General features: G+C 36.9%; 1 protein-coding gene across 1 annotated transcript in view; it reads right to left on the bottom strand.

The window, feature by feature from the left end:
* Positions 1-8,550: 8,550 nt before the first annotated feature.
* LOC124545279 (serine protease gd-like) overlaps positions 8,551-19,650 on the bottom strand; it is a 294,473-nt gene continuing 283,373 nt past the window's right edge. Inside the window, exon 9 of the mRNA XM_047124163.1 lies at positions 8,551-11,321. Coding sequence (XP_046980119.1) covers positions 11,098-11,321 — 224 coding nt within the window. The 3' untranslated portion in view covers positions 8,551-11,097. The remainder of the gene's footprint in view (positions 11,322-19,650) is intronic.

Genomic DNA, 19,650 nt, shown 5'->3' with positions numbered 1-19,650 from the left:
ACAAAAAGGATAATCTAGATTAACTGACCACAGCGACCAGGTCAACAACAAAAAATATTTACATGTTGAAATAACCACTGACACTTTTGTCAAGAAACATTTTGTTGACAAAACGAAAGATTTAGGTGTGCTGATTCCGAGGCTTGCTTGCAGCACCAGTCTCTGAGAGAAACCCTGCAGCAGTCGCCCAATGAAGCAGCAGGGCAGCTTCAGTTGGCAGTGTGGCAGCTGGTCAGTAAACTTACATCTGTACAGCACCTGATCACAACATTGTTTCATCCACACTTGACACAGGGTCAGTGTTGGTGTGCTCAATGAGGTGAGCTGTAAACAGCCCCAAGCTAATTTTATTTATTGGTGATCTTTTTGTGAAGCATTGTTGATATATGTTGTTCTGATAACTTGGCATTAACCTTAAAACAGAAACACAGGAGTTAAGTGTTCCTCAGTATATTATATATTGTCACTACTGCATGCCACATACCAACTGCAAACACGGAAAGCAGTTTAGGTGAAATATTAGAGAAACTAAAACATTAAATGAACTGTCAAATAATTTATATCCCTTCAAACTCAAAGGCAAGTAATTAAGGAAGACATGTTAGCTAATAATATTAATATATATGGACAAGTAGTAAAAGAATTATCTGCAAAAAGTAGATAAAATTTCTATATTAGAAGCGGTCTTAGTAAATTTGCCTAAGAATTTACAGACCTTGGGGTGGGGTGGAGTGGGGGGGAGGTCATGTGAGGCTTCTGTCTTTTCTTTCTCTCTTTTCCTTTCCTTTGATACTAACATATTCACTCTTAATTTTCTTTTTCTTGTTTCTCCAACTGGAGTACCTACTCCATCGTCCCTCTTTCCACATTCATACATTTCTGTCATAGACACCCTTTTCCACAGATCACACTGTGGCACATACAACCTACCAATGTTGGGTAGCATGGGGTAGTAATACAAGTACGATGACAAGACACGTATACAGTTAGCTGACACAGACAATATATTTGGAAGAAATGCATATGTTAGCCACATCACAGAAACAAGGGGACAAACGGGAATGGAAAAGCAGTAAAGCAGTGTCCAGAGAGAAATTGTCTGGAACCTGTAGAGTAGTGTGTTTACATTTTGTGGCATGCACTGCAGCTGTAGCAGTTATAAACCTAAGTACTGACAAACTTACTTGTGCACTGTTATACAGTTATTAAATTTATTAGTTTTCAGTGGTGTTTCGAGCCATTTGTGGCAAAATAATGATTTAATAAACTTTTGGAAACATTCACTCACTACGTTTTTTAGAGTTTTCTGTGCGTTGAAGTCGTTGAGTAAATTTCGTGCTTCAGTTTTCAACTGACGTTTCGTATTGTTTCTTGTGAAATATTTAAGTAAAATTTTCATTCAGTGTTTTAACTTTGTTTAGTGTTTCAGTGGCCATTTGAATGTTTTGGTTTTACCTAACACTTTTGTGAAGTTTTGTTGGTGTTGGTATTAGGTGTGGTGTAGCTGTATTAATACAAATAGTTGCTTTCTTAGTAGGCAGAGAATTTCTAGACCATTATTGTTAGTTCTATAAATAGTTCTACTGGTGTAACTGAACTTTGGTTATGCATACGTATAGTTTTTTTCAGTAACTGTAAAATTTTACCATGAGTGAGAAATGTGGGCTCTGTCATAGGTTTGTGAGTTTTGGGTTACGATGTGGGATTTGTTGGAAGTATTTTCGTTGGGGGGGGGGGGAGGGGGGGGGAATGCAGTGGGGAAGCCAGTGGTCATTTTAGTGAGGTCCTCTCCTGGTAGCGCAGAATCTGTAATAGAAATAGGTCAATAGAGGAGCAGAAGCTTAAGATCTGTGCCCTTCAGGGGCAGTTACAACACGCAAAGGAGAAACTAGATAGGTTGAGGAGGGTGATGGGTGATGGGAAATGGGAACTTGCAGTTGGCAAGAAGGCAGCTAGGAAGAGGAGGTATTCAGACAGTTTTACTTTGTGTGTATGCAATAGATTTGACCAACTGTCAGAGTTGAGTGGAAAGGAGCCTCGTGTAGCTGTAGATGTGGATGTAGATGTAGATGTAGGGGACATACAGCAGTCCTCAGCAATTAGGAGGCCTAGGTTAATTGCTAAGTCTAACAGAAAGAAGATTCTGCTGCTAGGTACTTCTCACAGTAGAGATGTGGGCCAGAAGTTGCAGCAAGTGTTGGGGAGTGAGTACCATGTCACCAGCATTGTGAAGCCTAGTGCAGGGTTGGCTCAATTGACTGACAGCATCGGGGAGTTATGTAGGAATTTTACGAAGGAGGATCAGATAATAACATTGGGTGGAGCAGGGAACAGTCTTGACAGGGACGAGGAATATGATGTAGGTGGTGACCTGGTAAAGATAGCTACTCAAACTGTTGGAACTAATGTGCATTTCGTGCAACTGTTTCAGCATCATGATCGACCTCACCTTAATGCGGCTGTTAGACGCATAAACATGGGGCTGGGGACGGCACTGATGGCAGAGGGCATGGGTCACATCTCAGTGGTGCCAGCTGGGTCTATCAGTAGATCGGGTTTCACTAGGCATGGCCTGCATCTCAATAAGTAGGGGAAGGGCTGACTGGCTAAGCTTATACCTGACAGTGTAGTGGGGGGATGGAGGGGGGGGGGTCACTCATGGAAAAATTCCTGTAGTAATTGGTGTTAGAGCTGTACTTTTTTTTTAGACTGAAGTCAGCTGATAGTTTGAGGGACTTCCTTTAAGTAGGTATTCCTAAGGGCTCACCTTCCGAGGATGTAATGTTTCCAAGTAGGGAAGGCATTAGCATATTTCATCAAAATGTAAGAGGTATTAGAGATAAAGTTAGTGAACTGCTTATAGATGTTGACTCTGAAATTATTGGTATATCAGAGCACCACTTAAATAATTTTACAATTCAGAGGCTTCCTTTACTGGGTACAGATTAACTGGCTGTTTATCAAGGAGTTCCTTGTGGGGTGAGGGAGTGGCTATGTACGTAAAATACAGTATTCCATTTCAGTCCATAGACGTATCACGACACAGCACTGAACAGATGTTTGTATGTTGTGCAGGGGCAGTTGTATTTAGTGAAACTGAACTTCAAAGCATTTCTGCTCAAGCTAGAGAGGGTTCTTTATTCACTTTGTAGGAAGTACCAGAAATTAGTTATATGTGGTGACTTCAATATTAATTTTGTTTAGGATGGTGCAAGACAAAGGATGTTTGTAGATCTCATAAATTCATATGATCTGATGCAGACTGTTTTTTCCAACTAGGGTGCAGGGGAACAGTAGTACAGTTACAGCCTTAGACAATATTTTTATGCATTCATCATTACTAGATGGGCATTCTGTTAGTAAAAGCATGATGCACAAATTTTAACACTGAAAGGCTTTTGTACTCAAACCAATGTCATATTTAATTACAAACTATGTAGGAAAATTAATCGGACAGCAGTAGAGAGTTTTTTTTTAAAAAAACCTTGTCAAGGAACAAGAGTGGCAGGATATTTATAGTGCCGATAACATAGATGATAAATATAATGCTTTCCTTAACACATTTATCCTGCTCTTTGAGAGTTGCTTTCCATTAGAACGTTCTAAACGGGGTACAACCAGTAATAGGCAGCCCGGGTGGCTGACTAGTCGGATAAGGATATCTTGTAGAACAAAATGGGAATTATATCAAAATGTTAGAAGTAGTCACAATCGAGCTACAGTAGCCCATTAAAAACAGTATTGTAAGGTGCTTAAAAATGTTATTAGGAAGGCAAAGAGTATGTGGCATGCAAATAGAATAGCTAATTCACAGGATAAAATTAAAACCATATGGTCATTGTGAAGGAAGTGTCTGGTTAGCATCACAAGGTCGACGATACAAAGTCAGTGTACAATAAAAATATTTCTCTTACTGATTAATCAGATATATGTATAGTATTTAACTATCATTTTCTGAGCATTTCTCGTGAATTAAATAAAAATTTAGTTTCTACAGGAAATCATAACTTCTTGGCAAATGCCTTTCTGAGATTGATGTCTGAAATGGTCCTCTGTGATACAGACAAGAGGGAGATTGCGTCAATAATTAGATCACTGAAGGCTAAGGACTCTCATGGTTATGATGGAATGTCTAGTAGAATATTAAAGTATTGTGCTGCACCTGTATTTAGCCATATTTGTAATTTTTCCTTTAGGTCAGTTTCATGAGTGATTAAAGTACTCAGTAGTAAAGCCATTTTATAAAAAGGGAGAAAGGGATAATGTAGATAATTTTAGATCTGTTTCTGTGCCATCAGCGTTTGCAAAAGTTATTGAAAAGGCTCTGTATGTAAGGATAATTGATCATTTTATACCACATGATTTGCTATCAAATGTACAGTTCGGCATTAGAAGTTGTTTAACAACTGAAAATGCTATATTCTCTTTCCTCTGTGACGTACTGGATGGTCTAACCAAAAGGTTTCAAATGCTTGGCATATTTTTTTTTTTTTATTTAACTAAGGCATTTGATTGTGTTGATCATAAAATATTGCTCCAGAAGTTGGACCATTACGGACTACGGGGAGTAGTTCACAATTGGTTCACCTCTTACTTTAGCAACAGGCAGCAAAAGGTCATTATTCGCAATGTTGATAACGGCTGTGAAGTGGGGTCTGGGGTCTGAGTGGGGTACTGTCAAGTGGGGGGTGCCCCTGGGATCAGTGTTGGGGCCACTCCTGTTCCTTATTTATATAAATGATATGCCCTCTAGTATTAGGCGTAACTCTAAAATATTTGTATTTGCTAATGACACTAGCTTGGTAGTAAAGGATGCTCATTTTCAAACAGTGCAGTACATGACCTAAGTTCATGACTTGTAGAAAATAAACTAACACTAAATCACAGTAAGACTCAGTTTTTACAGTTTCTGACACACAATTCAACAAAACCTGACATTTTAATTTCACAGAATGGGCATATGATTAGTGAAACTGAACAGTTCAAATTTCTAGGTGTTCAGATAGATAGTAAGCTGTCGTGGAAAGCCCACGTTCAGGATCTTGTTCGGAGACTTAATACTGGCATTTTTACTATTCGAACGGTATCAGAAATGAGTGATCGTTCAACACGAAAATTAGTCTACTATGCTTATTTTCATTCACTTATGTCGTATGGTATTATATTCTGGGGTAACTCTTCCCATTCTGAAAGGATATTTTTGGCTCAGAAACAGGTGGTTCGGGCAATAACTGGTGTACCTGCAATTGGTTCAGACTTCCTTAACTCTTGTGCAGAAAGGTGTGCAGTATACTGCTGCATCCATTTTCAATAAGCCTCTGCAGTAATCCATGCGCTTTTAAATTGAAACTGAAGTGTTTCCTCATGGATCACCACTCCTGTTCTGTCGAGGAGTTCCTTGAAAAATAAAGCTGATTCTTATTGTATTGTTGGTTGTGTTTACTTGAACTTATGGATTTACTTTTTTCAGGTTCATAAGCATTTATTTTTATCTGTTGTTACTTTTAGGTTGTAATTTCATGTACTGGCATGTTCCATGACCTTTGAGATTTGCTCCTCAATTTGGTCCTATGGAACTTGACGCGTAAATAAAAATAAATATTTAAAAAAAGCAGAGAAGTGCAGGGATGTTATTGATGAAAAACATAGGAAGAATATAATGAGAGCAGGCTTTTTATTAAATATTTTCATATATTTAAATTATAACACTGCAAGGAAACTAGGTCAAAGTTATTAAAGAGAGAGTTAGGGAACAAACGTTTGGGGATAATCATATAGAATCACTATACTGCAGAGAAACATCATTAGAGAAAGGTGTTGGAGGCTGTGCCTACAGTTAAAGATGCAAGACGAGGTGGGTCTGATTTTGGAAAGGTATTAAAGGGTTAGGGGTGGGTGGACCTGTGGAAAGTCTGGGCCTTTGCCTAGGTCAAGTGAATCCATAGAAGGAATGACCTGTACCATTTCTTTGATGTAGAGGGGTGAGGAGAGTAATATTTGCATTGAAGAGATTCTAAAGGTATTTGCACAGCATTTGCCCATAAGTATAAGGTGTGAGTGAACCTCTTACAGAGGTATGAAGCTGTACAGTGACTGTTAGTCACACTGTTGCAGTGTTCTAGAAAGTAGTCAAAGATTAATATACTTACCTGAACAAGGATGATTCTTGGAACTTTTGTTTCCGCACATGTTTGACTTACCATGGCTCTGTGATTTTAAACTGTGGAGTGTGGTTGTAGATTAAAATGTCAGCATGTAACTCCTTGCAGTAAAAAAGACTTAAACTTTGTTTATCTTAGAGCCTTAAGAACCTTGTACTGTTATGCATAATAATTTAAAAAACAGTGCACAGTAAATAACCTTTGAGTAAAAGTAATGACAGAATGATAGACACTGGTCAAAGAGGACAAATATCCCTCGTGGGGGTTTTATTTAACTATAAAAATCTAATAGTTTACATACAAAGTAGCTAAAGAATAATAATAGCACAATAAAGTGGGTAATATGGTAGTCATTTACTAGATTAGTATACAAGAAATAACATAATAGTCAAATAGATATTCATTAGTAATTGGAACCAATTATACTAAGAAAGAAATGAGGTGATTAAAAGCGCGCTATAGCTTTCAACTGAATAATTGTAAATACTTGATCAAAAGGGAAGTGAATCCTTGGTAAACCAAGTAATAATAAACTTAAGAGATTGAGCTAAGAAATATGCCAATATTCGCTTTGTGTTGTGGAAGGAATAAAACAATGTTTGGTCTTGTGAGACCATAAGTTTAATAATGAAAATAATTCAACAAAAAGTTAAAGGTTATAAAATGATTGTGATTAGTTATGTAAATAAAATTATACAACATCTTTCGTCCAAATGAGATACTTCAGAATAACATGTTCCACTCTTATCGTCTAAGGCTGTCAAAAGGTGTTTGTGAGTGCTGAAAATGTTATTGTAGTTAGTTAGGATGTAGAGCCTCCCACTGGAAGCACATTGATTTGATGAATTTACAGAATCAGAGTGAGAAGTGTGAATACACCACCTCACCAAGGCACAATGGTGATTGGGCATCTCCACTTGCCGTGACAGGATTGCTTATGCTTTGAATGTACAGAATCAGAGTGAGAAGTGTGAATACACCACCTCACCAAGGCACAATGGTGATTGGGCATCTCCACTTGCCGTGACAGGATTGCTTATGCTTTGAACTTCACAGTAGTGAAGATGAACGAGTGCTCATAGCTCTTAAAGTAAGCATTTAGGAGTCCATTTCTGGTAGACTTTCTTGCTTTGAATGATTGTTCCTGTCATATCCCTGAATATTGTTCTTCCTGGAACACCCTGTATATATGCAGTATTCGGTTTACATCAAATATTTCCTTTTGTACTGTTTGTTTGAGGTACTCATTGAACAGCAAGTGGTAGCTGAAACACATCAGCAGACATCCTTATGTTACAGCAGGTGTTGCATGGAGCTAGTGGCATTGCAAGGAATGCCAAGGAGGACCTCAGAGCACATCACCAAAAGGGAATTCCGTGAGTGTACAAACCAAGAATGAAGAAAATCAAATCTGATGTGAACACTGTTTATGTCCATTTAGTTGGAGTCAAGAACTCACTCCAGACACTTGCATGTAATAAAACTTCAATGTTGATGGAAGCTTGGGGAAATCATTTTAAAGAATAATTTAAGAAGTTGTAAAAGAGAGTCCATATCAAGAATTTATGTTTTAGTCACCAGAACCCTTTCAATCAGAAGCAAAGACACTGTCAAATCATACACAGCAAGCTGTCCATTGCATCTTCTTCACTTGATACATATGACAACTCATAATTATCTGGCAATGGTTACAATAAAAGGGACGTAATAACAACATCCAATATTACGCACAGCATTTCTGCATCAAACGAAAGTTCTACTATTAAACTTTTGTGACAACAACGAAGGAAAACAAAAGATGGAAGGATCTTCCTGATGGGGCTCTCAGGTCCAGCACAACCAGGTGCATTGGGTAACATTTTTACACTACAAACAACATAGCTGTAACTTCAGAGACCGCAAAATATAACTGGTGTTCACATCAGCTGTTGTAAAACATAATGAAAAGTAACGAATAGTCATGCCTTGCAAGTAGGAACATTTGTAGGCCGCACTAAGTTTACAAAGCTGCTCTCTATCAGCTGCAATTGGTACTACACAGTTCAAAAAAATTCAGCATACAGATGGAGTAACAGGTGGGTGCCAAATGGCATTAAAGCCTCCTGGCAGTACAGCCTGAAATAATATCCAGACCCAGGAGTCCCATTTAGCAGAAATAGTTAAGGAAACCATGGAAAACCAAATGTGGATTGAAGAGCAGTGATCTGAACCACATTCATGAATGAGAATTCAGTGACTTAACACTGTGCTTCCTCACTCTCATCCACAAGATGTGCTGTGCACTGATGTGGTGGATGGCTGTTCAGTCAAAGCAGTCAACAGCTGGCAACATGTGAGGCGTGTACAAAATCTTGTTGTGTTTACACTGTTAAGACACAATAGTCAGGGATAGAAAAGAGAAAAAATTTATTAAAACCCACTGACATTGTCACAAATACAGCGGAAAATAGGAGAACATATGGAGTTATTACAAACTAAGCTTAACATCATAGCCTCTAACTAGCTTCCTTTAAATACCCCAGCTCTCATGATGATTTGATCACTGGAATCAATGGCATACACAGTAATAGCACTCAATTCCATCATTACAATACTGTAATGAATGTATGTCCTAGATGCTCCAGCACAGACCATGAACTAGCCAAAGACTTATTCAAGACATTGGCCTTCACCTAATAAACTTCATACTGCTCACCACCTATTATCAACCGATGGAGGAACTGACTGCCTTCCACCACCACATCACTGGGTGCTGCCAGCACTGAGCTTCAATGCGGAAGCCAGCAACATGGCCTTTTGGGGTCCACATGCCTGTTCAACATTCAGGCACGTCAGGGAGCTGAAACCTACCGGTTGGTAGGGAGGAGAGTTGTAGAGCTGACAGGACATATATCAGCTAGAATCCAACACAGATGAATAATCAACAGCCAAGGCTAGTGTGGAAGAGTGACTTGCAAAAATTGCAAATAAATACCTGAACTATAGTGTTTTAATAGTGTTGATGATGCTTCACAGGTCCCCAATAGCCATCCTGACCTCATGCGGAAGTCAGTCTGCTTGGCCCTCTGTAACACTCATTATGGCATGTTGGCCTGTGACTGGAAGAACCATATTCATTCAGTACCTATATGTGTGCTCTACAGTACATGAATACTTCAAATTCTTCTCCAAAAAAATTTCAATAATTCTTACAACTTACAAACCAGGCAGTTAAACATAAATTCAATGGACTTCATATTATTCACTACATCACAGCAGTCATCAATGAAGTTAGGGCCAAATTTATAGTACAGAAGACTTTTAGTATTGAGCAACCCACAGCTTGTGATTCAGGGTGTTTGGTTAAGTTTATAAGGAAGGAGGTAGCATGTTTTGATTCAGTTGGATGTTGGGGATGTGGTGTTCAATAACAGAAGCCCTTGGTTAGAGGGGGTACATTAGTGTATCAAGTCACAAACTGTGAATAGCAGTAAGTCTGGTTGAGAAGGGATAGTAACTTCAGAAAGGCTCTGCTATCATCAATTCTGCCCTGAAATGAAAAAGTCCTTACATTTTCAGTTATGCTATTTCAGTAACCATCTAAATTATTAAATATTCTTGCCCATTGTTATACCATTATTGCTCAGAATCCATTGTCATGTGTTATGTCCTTATTGGAGACCTCAATTGAAGAACTTGTCTTTGGAATCCACTAATTATTTCTGTCATATCACCAGCATATCTTTTCCTTTAAATGCAGGGACACCTGTGAATTTCTATGTACCCTATGTACATATTTCTTTCTTGACATGACTACCACCTGCCTTTGTGAAGTGACACTGTCAAACTGAGGGGGGCCAGAGGTGAATTTGAAAGCCAATTAGTGAGCATACTACTGTTCAGCACAAACTGCCCATCTGAAATGTTGTCTTCACATCCATTACTTTATAAATTATCCACTTTGCAAATGTCATATTTATGTAAACTCATGATGTCCTTCAAACATATCCTTCTGCCCCAAAAATACATCTGATAGCTTGGGTATAACAAATCACTTCTTTTGCATCATTTCACTGTTCAATGCCTACCATATATGGTGGATTATTTTCTTCACTTTTAGAAAATTTACTGAAGTAAAGTCTGTGTTGTTACATCTATAACTTAATATACATTCCTCTCACTGTTCTGCTTAGAAGTAATCCTAAAACTAATGAAAATTTTTCTTTTTATGTCTTGTGTCTCAACTCACTACAGTCTTATAGTTCTATTTTCTGCATCTCTTCAGACAGCTATTGGTATTTTTATTTGATTTATGAAAGTAAGTGGAAACAAGTTCACAAAAATATATTTGCTTATAATAAAATTATAATAATACTGTCATTATGCATCAAAATTATCATGTGCAGTCAAAAATCACATCTAAATAAAGTAATTTTATGAGGTTTTAATTTTTAAAAATCTACAAATTACATCCTGAGTTCAATGTTCTGGAGAATCTTGCATAGAGGCCATAGCAAGGTTTAGCAACTAAAGGCTCAAAAAAACTGATTTTCTTCGACAGCAAATCAAATGCACATTTAGTAACCATAATAGAATTACAGGTTGGTTTCAGTTTATTAACATGTATGGCAAAGCACTATCTATAGCTTCCATCAACTTTTGTACTTTGTATGGCACACATACTTCTTTGTACGGCACACACACTTCTTTGTACGGCACACACACTTTCTTTCAAATTGCTACTGAGATCATATTCTTCCTGGAACATATACAGTGCTGAACACATCAGCCATAATCACTAATGTGTGTCATCAGTTTTCACAGCACAGCATGTAACCATAGTCATGGCTTTTGTCTTCTTGAAAATACAATAAATACAATTAAGTTTAGATACAACAGTCACTATATTCTCTTAGTTTTCAGGATCACCTGAACGTAAGAGGCAATCACATTTATGTTATGGTTGATCTCCTAGTCTCTGTGCTATTTGCAAAATCCAGTCCTGGAACTTTGCAACATCTGTGAACACAATGTATTGCCTCAAGTCACAGCTCTGTGTTTCGGGATCAAGTAGTGAGAGGCTTACAATTCCGCGCAGAAACCATTGTGTATCACTTCCTCGCCCTGGATCAGAGGGAAGGAAGAGACCACCTCCACTGTCACCTGAACAGGGCCCTGTATCTGTTGACAATAGAAAGTCAGAGTTCTACATTCAACATTATTGACATTATGTCACAAAATATTAATAAATATATAAGCTTCATCACGGAGGCCAAAGAAATTGATAACAAGCTTCACATACACAGCAAAGAAATGATAATAGCTTTTCTGTACTTTTGTATCACTCTGCCAGATGAGACCTTGATTTTCCACACTGCCATAAAGGTAAACTATTAATCAGTTCTATCAGTTACTTTTATCTATATTACATAGTAAGTAAATGTATTAGTGCCTGTTCCTGTTCAAATACCAAAAGTTTTGCTTCTTGAATCATATTATTCATTATCAGTAGAATGTTCTTATAGGAAATCATACGCTTAGGTTAAAATCTGTTTATAACAAACACTGGATAAACTTCATTTGTCTGCAATGCTGTTTCACTTAAGGAGCATTTTTGTGTGCCCATCCTCTGCAGCAAGCACAGATTTATAATTAAATAATAATTTATAATCAAATTATAATTTATAATTAAATTATAATTTATCATCAAAAAACACCACTTGCAGCACTGTATTTAATTTCTCCCAGATGCATTTTGCCTTTTTACACTTTAAGGCATAATCAGTGGGAATTATAATGATAACAGTTTTGTTGTGATATGCGGTGAACTCCTTTTGTAATCTACAGATATGTCTTGTTTTTTATGTAAAAAAGCAATTACTTACAGTTGACCTCTGCATTTCCTCTCATCTGCTCACTGCTGGTGGTTGCACTACAGCTCTATTTATGAAACATAAGCATGTTTTTATGTTCAGAACTTTTTTCCTTCCCTCTTTTTTTTATCTTGTTTGCCTTTATTTTTGTGATGCAATTTCATTTTTCTGTCACTAATTACACATACTAGATTGAAAACTTTGATTTTTTTTGTGTGTGTGTGTGGACAAGTGAGCGGAAAGGGGCTAGAGTACAATCACCTGTACATGGTAATTTACTTGCAGGGTTAGGTGTTTTGTATTTTTTATTCTAATTATTTCCACATCTCCTTTAGTGGTTGGTTTGCGATTGTGTTCTCTTAGGTGTTCTGAAAATGTGGGGTGGTTTGTGCCATCTCCCAGATCATCATATGTTCTTTGTATCTGACCACAAATGCTCTGTCTGTCTTTCCTACATACCGTATTTACTCGAATCTAAGCCGCACCTGAGAAATGAGACTCGAAATAAAGGGGGAAAAAAATTCCCGAATCTAAGCTGCACCTGAAATTTGAGACTCCAAATTCAAGGGGAGAGAAAAGTTTTAGGCCGCACCTCCAAATCGAAACAAAGTTGGTCCATTGTTATATGAGACACAATTTAGGTAGAATCAAAGACGATACAGCTACAGTAGTTTGGTTCGAGTCGTAAGCTTAGCAGTTAAGCTTTACCAGGTAGCCATTGCTATGAGTCAGGCGCTCCGTCCATATTTATACGGGTACCCTTCCTTTTTCACGTGCTTCGTCTGGTTTGAATCGACTGCTTATTTTGCTTTCATCTGATAAGTGCCGTTTTCTTTGTTATACGTGTTTACGTCACTCTAAGCTGAAATGCATTACGGTACTGTAGCATGCATTGTTTGTCGCATTCTGATAGTGCGTGTTTATGGCCTGTCGCCACTCACGGCATGGCTTGCTTTTGTGCGCGTTACCGCAACTTACAATTTTAAAAAAAAAAAGAGAGGAATCGTCTCATTAGCGAAACAATGGCAGGAGACTGCTATTTGTTGTTACTTACACTGATGCTTTCTTTCAAAATGATCAACAAGAACCAAATAATAGACTGCGTATAATAGAACATGTTCTGAACGAGAGTTAGGCAAAAATTTTTCTCCGTTTGAAAATCTTTGCGGCCGCTTCTTTAGTACATCAAATTCTGCACAGAAATTAGTCATCTTAGATTTAAAAATCTAATCAGTTGCCGTGCTTCATTTCTGACTGTATCACTATTAGGCATAAGAATAATACGAATATAAACATGGCACGATACGTATTATTCTTCCGCGTTCGCTGTTGTCTCACTCTAGTTTTGTAGCTTATTAGGCAGACAGGATTTAAATGAGATAGCAGCAAACACGAAAGAATACACCGCAAAATGTTTATATTCATATTATTCTTATGGTGAAGAGAATACTGCATGTGATTCACATTTCATCAGGTTCCTATTAGCTACCATCTCTTCTCACAGGTAGGAAAAAATTCAGAACGTAGAGTTGGCCATATTGACAAACATCCCTAACAGTCTTGCCAGTCGGATTTTCATAGTACATTGAAATTCTGCTACATTCGAAGATGAACAATACGGAATTTGTATTTACTTAGTTGGATATGAAAATGCAGTGGTCGAAACTCGGGGCAGAGAAAAAAAAGCTCGTCTTGCACTTTTTTTAAAATTTATTTACTGACGCAGAGGTTTTGGCGCCAGTATTTATCTTTGTGCCTACAAAGTATGCCTGTGTACCGCTAAATATATTCGACGGCAGATGTTAGTTGTGGCGGCACCTACCAACATTTTTCTGAACTTCCGCTTGCTTTGCACTCGATTCTAAGCCGCAGGTGGTTTTTTGGATTACAAAAACCGGAAAAAAAGTGCGGCTTAGATTCGAGTAAATACGGTATCTGCCATCACAAGTGCTACACTGTAATTGATATACACCTGAAATCTAGTATATATTGCTGGCTTTTGTCAGTTTTGGGGTGTATTTTTGGATAGACATGTCTGTTGTGTATGTTATATTTATTCCCTGTCTTTTGAAAATGTTTGTGACTGTTTGCCAGTTTGTGTTTGTATGTGATGGTATACCATCTTGCATTTGCTGTTATTTTTTCCTGACTATTCTGTATAGTTGTTATGGTACAGAATGAATGTGGTTGTGTTTGGTTCCGTTGTGACATTAATGGTTTTCTACTTTATTTTATTTTTAATTTTGTTGTTTAACTGTGTGACTATGTTACAATTGTACCCATTGTTTTGCAAGAATATCACCACATACAGAAAACCAAAGCAGGAAAAGAAAACCCTGTTGAATGATCACATACTCGTGCCAAACAACTCATTGCTTACACTAATAGATAAATTAATAGTTTAACACTACAACACAGGGCTATAATAATAATAATAATAATAATAATAATAATAAAACCCATGGAGGCTCGGGCAAAGAATAGGCCTCCAGTATGTTTTGCCAGTCGTAAAAGGCGATGAAAAGAACAAACTACTAATAGGGCTAACCTCCCTTTTAGTGTGTTTAGTTGGTTCAGGACAGAACTAAAGAAGCCTCGGACAAGCGCCATCATGGTCGGGGATGACGTTTGAACCCTATGTTCGCCCACAATGGTAACAACACTGCTACCCAACTGGAAAATGATTTAAATCCAAATAGAGGTGTTTTGCAGGATATGCTTCCTGTAACCACCCTAGAAGGAAAACAAAGACAGAGGATGAGATGGTCAGATGAAGTTAATCGACACTTCATGTTCTGTTATTATCAAGCAACAAACCTAGGAACCAACACAACTGGATACAGATCACAAGTATACAAAACATTTATTACCAGATACCCAGAATTAAAATTTTTAACAGAACAACGACTAGCTGATCAGATCCGTGTAATAATAAAAAATAACAGTATACCCCAGTCAGAATTAGAAAACATCAAACAACAAGTACAACAAATACTGGAACAAAATAATGTGCAATCAGAAGAAGAAGAAAATACAGTAATGGACTCAAACATCCCAGAGCAAACAAACAAAGAACAACACGCATGAATTAAACAGTCAGAGGAAAACGAAATCTTTAGACAGCCACCAGAACAAGCACAAATAGAACACGAAGTGACACACATGTTAGATATAGAAGAAAAATTTCAGCTGACATATATAGAATACAAAGACACAAATACAGACATTAGACCATTCTTGCATAGACCGCCAAATAACCCACAAGTCGAAACAACAATAAAAACTATCAACACAATCATACACAACAAAATAAATGAAAACACAACACTGGAAGAGTTACAACTACTGGTTTATATAGGAGCACTCACTACACTAAATATACACACTAGGCAGAGATCAGAACCAACCAACACACAGAAGAAACCCACAAAACCAGCATGACAACACAGGCTACAGATCAGAATAGAAAAACTGAGAAAAGACATCGGACAGCTAACACAATTTATAGGAAATGAAATGTCAGGGGGGGGGGGGGGGGGGGGAGGAGGAAAAGTTCAGGTAAAATCTCACAACAAGAAGCGATAGAGCAATTAGATGAAAAGAAGCAGAAATTACAAGCATTGGCCAAACGACATAGAAGATACAAAAAAAAGTGAAAATAGAAGGAAACAAAACCAAACATTCAACACAAACCAAAAGAAATTTTACCAGACAATAGGTAACACACACATTAAAATAATAGACAATCCACCAAACATAAGACATGGAACACTTCTGGAGCAACATATGGTCAAACCTGGTACAACATAACAGGCATGCACGGTGGAGACAAGCAGAAACAGACACATACAAGATGATACCACAAATGCCTGAAGTGATAATTTTGCAACATGAAGTCACCCAAGCAATTAATTCTACTCACAATTGGAAAGCCCCTGGAAAAGATAAAATAGCAAATTTCTGGCTAAAGAAGTTCACCTCAACACATTCACATCTAACTAAATTATTTAACAGTTACATTGCAGACCCATACACATTCCCTGATACACTTACACATGGAATAACTTATCTGAAACCTAAAGATCAAGCAGACACAGCAAACCCAGCTAAATATCGCCCCATAACATGCCTACCAACAATATACAAAATATTAACTTCAGTCATTACACAGAAATTAATAACACATACAACACAGAACAAAATTATAAATGAAGAACAAAAAGGCTGTTGCAAAGGAGCACAAGGATGTAAAGAGCAACTGATAATAGATGCAGAGGTGACATATCAAGCTAAAACAAAACAAAGGTCGCTACACTACGCATACATTGATTACCAAAAAGCTTTTGATAGTGTACCCCACTCATGGTTACTACAAATATTGGAAATATACAAAGTAGATCCTAAACTGATACAGTTCCTAAACATAGTAATGAAAAATTGGAAAACCACACTTAATATCCAAACAAATTCAAATAATATCAGATCACAGCCAATACAGATTAAGCGTGGAATATACCAAGGAGACTCATTAAGCCCTTTCTGGTTCTGCCTTGCTCTGAACCCACTATCCAACATGCTAAATAATACAAATTATGGATACAATATTACTGGAACATACCCACACAAAATCATACATTTGCTATACATGGATGATCTAAAACTACTGGCAGCAACAAATCAACAACAACCAATCACTAAAGATAACAGAAGTATTCAGCAATGATATAAATATGGCTTTTGGAACAGACAAATTTAAGAAAAATAGCATAGTCAAGGAAAAACACACTAAACAAGAAGATTACATATTGGAAAACCACAGCGACTGCATAGAAGTGATGGAAAAAACAGATACCTATAAATATCTAGGATACAGATAAAAAATAGGAATAGATAATACAAATATTAAAGAAGAACTAAAAGAAAAATATAGACAATGACTAACAAAAATACTGAAAACAGAACTGACAGCAAGAAACAAGACAAAAGCTATAAATACTTATGCTATACCAATATTGACCTACTCATTTGGAGTAGCGAAATGGAGTAACTCAATGCACTTACACGATCACAATGCCACAAATATAGAATACATTACATACATTCAGCAACAGAAAGATTCACATTAAGCAGAAAGGAAGGAGGATGGGGATTCATTGACATAAAAAACCTACATTATGGACAGGTAGACAATTTAAGAAAATTCTTTCTAGAACAAGCAGAAACTACCAAAATACACAAAGCAATCACTCATAAATACATCGGCTACACCACTGCAATTTCATAACCACTTCTACAACCCTTTAGATCACATAACATCAACAGATACAAAGAAAATAAATTGGAAAAAGAAAACACTACATGGCAAGCACCCGTATCATCTAATACAGCCACACATCGATCAAAACGCATCCAACACATGGCTAAGAAAAGGCAATATATACAGTGAGATGGAAGGATTCATGATTGCAATACAGGATCAAACAATAAACACCAGATATTACAGCAAGCATATTATTAAAGATCCCAATACCACAACAGATAAATGCAGACTTTGCAAACAACAAATAGAAACAGTAGATCACATCACAAGCGGATGTACAATACTAGCAAATACAGAATACCCCAGAAGACATGACGATGTAGCAAAAATAATACATCAACAACTTGCTATACAACGTAAACTAATAAAAAACACGTTCCCACATATAAGTATGCACCACAAAATGTACTGGAGAATGATGAATACAAATTATACTGGAACAGAACCATTGTAACGGATAAAACAACACCACATAACAAACCTGACATCATACTCACCAATAAAAAGAAGAAATTAACACAACTAATCGAAATATCCATACCCAATACAACAAATATACAAAAGAAAACGGGAGAAAAAATTGAAAAATACATCCAACTGGCTGAGGAAGTCAAGGACATGTGGCATCAGGATAAAGTTGACATTATACTAATTATACTATCAACTACAGGAGTCATACCACACAATATCCACCAGTACATCAATGTAATACAGCTACATCCAAACTTATATATACAACTACAGAAATCTGTAATTATTGATACATGTTCAATTACCCGAAAGTTCCTAAATGCAATATAACATATACCGTACAGTTAAAAGGAAGTCACGCTTGATCAAGGTCCATTTTTGACCAGACACAACGTCTGAGAAAAGAAAGAAATAATAATAATACCCGACCCTCTTTTCATTTAATTGTCCACGAATCTCTCAACAAAACATTTAAACCAAAACTCGAATCAGCTGAACACCAAAAATTTCAACCATTCTCTGACCAGCTGTTACATATTCAGCATTCTAACAACTCACCCTGAATAACCACTAATACCCCACAAAAAAATAAAATAAAAATAAATAAAAATAAACAATAAAAAATGAAATAAAAAACACACACATACTCACACAAACAAGACATGAAATATGTTAGTTTCCAGCATATACTATTTAGGCTGGCAACATTTATGTAAAAAAACCAAACGGGACGTGACCCATCGTAAACAAAGTAGTTACATCTCAAAATCACAGTTTTTGGTCAAATATCTGTAATTAAGTGACAGAAGACTGATAGTACATCACAACTGTACAGGCAACAAGATGAAAAGTGGGAATAAACAACTTTGGAATATAAAAACATGCTTACATTTCGTAAATATAGCTGTAGTATGACCTCCAGCATGTGACCAGATGACACAGATGCCAACCAAAAATGTTAAGAACTGTCAATAATCACTTATTTACATGAAAATGAGATGTGAACTGTTTCCTAATCAACATATAATACATATGAAAACAAAACTGTTATCATTCCAGGTCCCACTGATGATATGCCTCAAAGCGAAAAACAGCGAAACGTGTATGGGAGAAATAAAATCCAGTGCAGCACAAGAAGACATTTTTTTTTTATTTACAAAACAAATATTTTTACTTTACTTATGGCTAAGTATTGGAGAACTTTGCATTTATCTACAATTAAAAAATGCAGGTCTGATTTTGATTAAGTTTACACATGTTATTCAGTGTTAAAAGTTATGGCCACTAGGTGTAATTTGCTTACACTTATCTAGGAATATAAACAGAACTGTAACAGGCCCCTAATATGTAGAAATGCGTATACCTGTGCAATTATTTACAATAGCATGGCCATGTTGACAAATGGGCATGGTGTCACAGGTTATTTAACTGATTGGGATTGATGTGTGTAAGTTGTGAACTGAGTTTAAGTGGACTAAGTACAGCAGGTCAGAAGAAGGAATTCTCAGTTAAGCTTTCCCGTGGATATATAGCATATGTTCAAATAGTAGAGAACTACAGATCAAGAGGTGAAGCACATGAATTGAAAACTGAATTAGAGCAATTTTGGGTAGGAGTGGAGGAATGGAAGAACGGATGTGGGGAAAATGTATAGAGGAAAATGGTGGAAATCAAGCTCAAGAACATATGTAGCATCTAGCCTCTTTAAGAGGAGCCACCTCATGTTCAGCTATGGGCAGAAATATGGCACAGCAGACCATTAATACGAATTTAAGGGATGTGTTGGAAAATTAGCTAAGTGGAAAAAGAAATGTCTTGGTGCTAAGTAGCTGTCATGAGAAGGACA

Source organism: Schistocerca americana, chromosome 8 (assembly GCF_021461395.2).
Source record: "Schistocerca americana isolate TAMUIC-IGC-003095 chromosome 8, iqSchAmer2.1, whole genome shotgun sequence".
NCBI classification, from domain to species: domain Eukaryota; kingdom Metazoa; phylum Arthropoda; class Insecta; order Orthoptera; family Acrididae; genus Schistocerca; species Schistocerca americana.
Note: the sequence above shows the minus strand (reverse complement) of the source record. Positions and strands in the feature narration are given on the sequence as shown.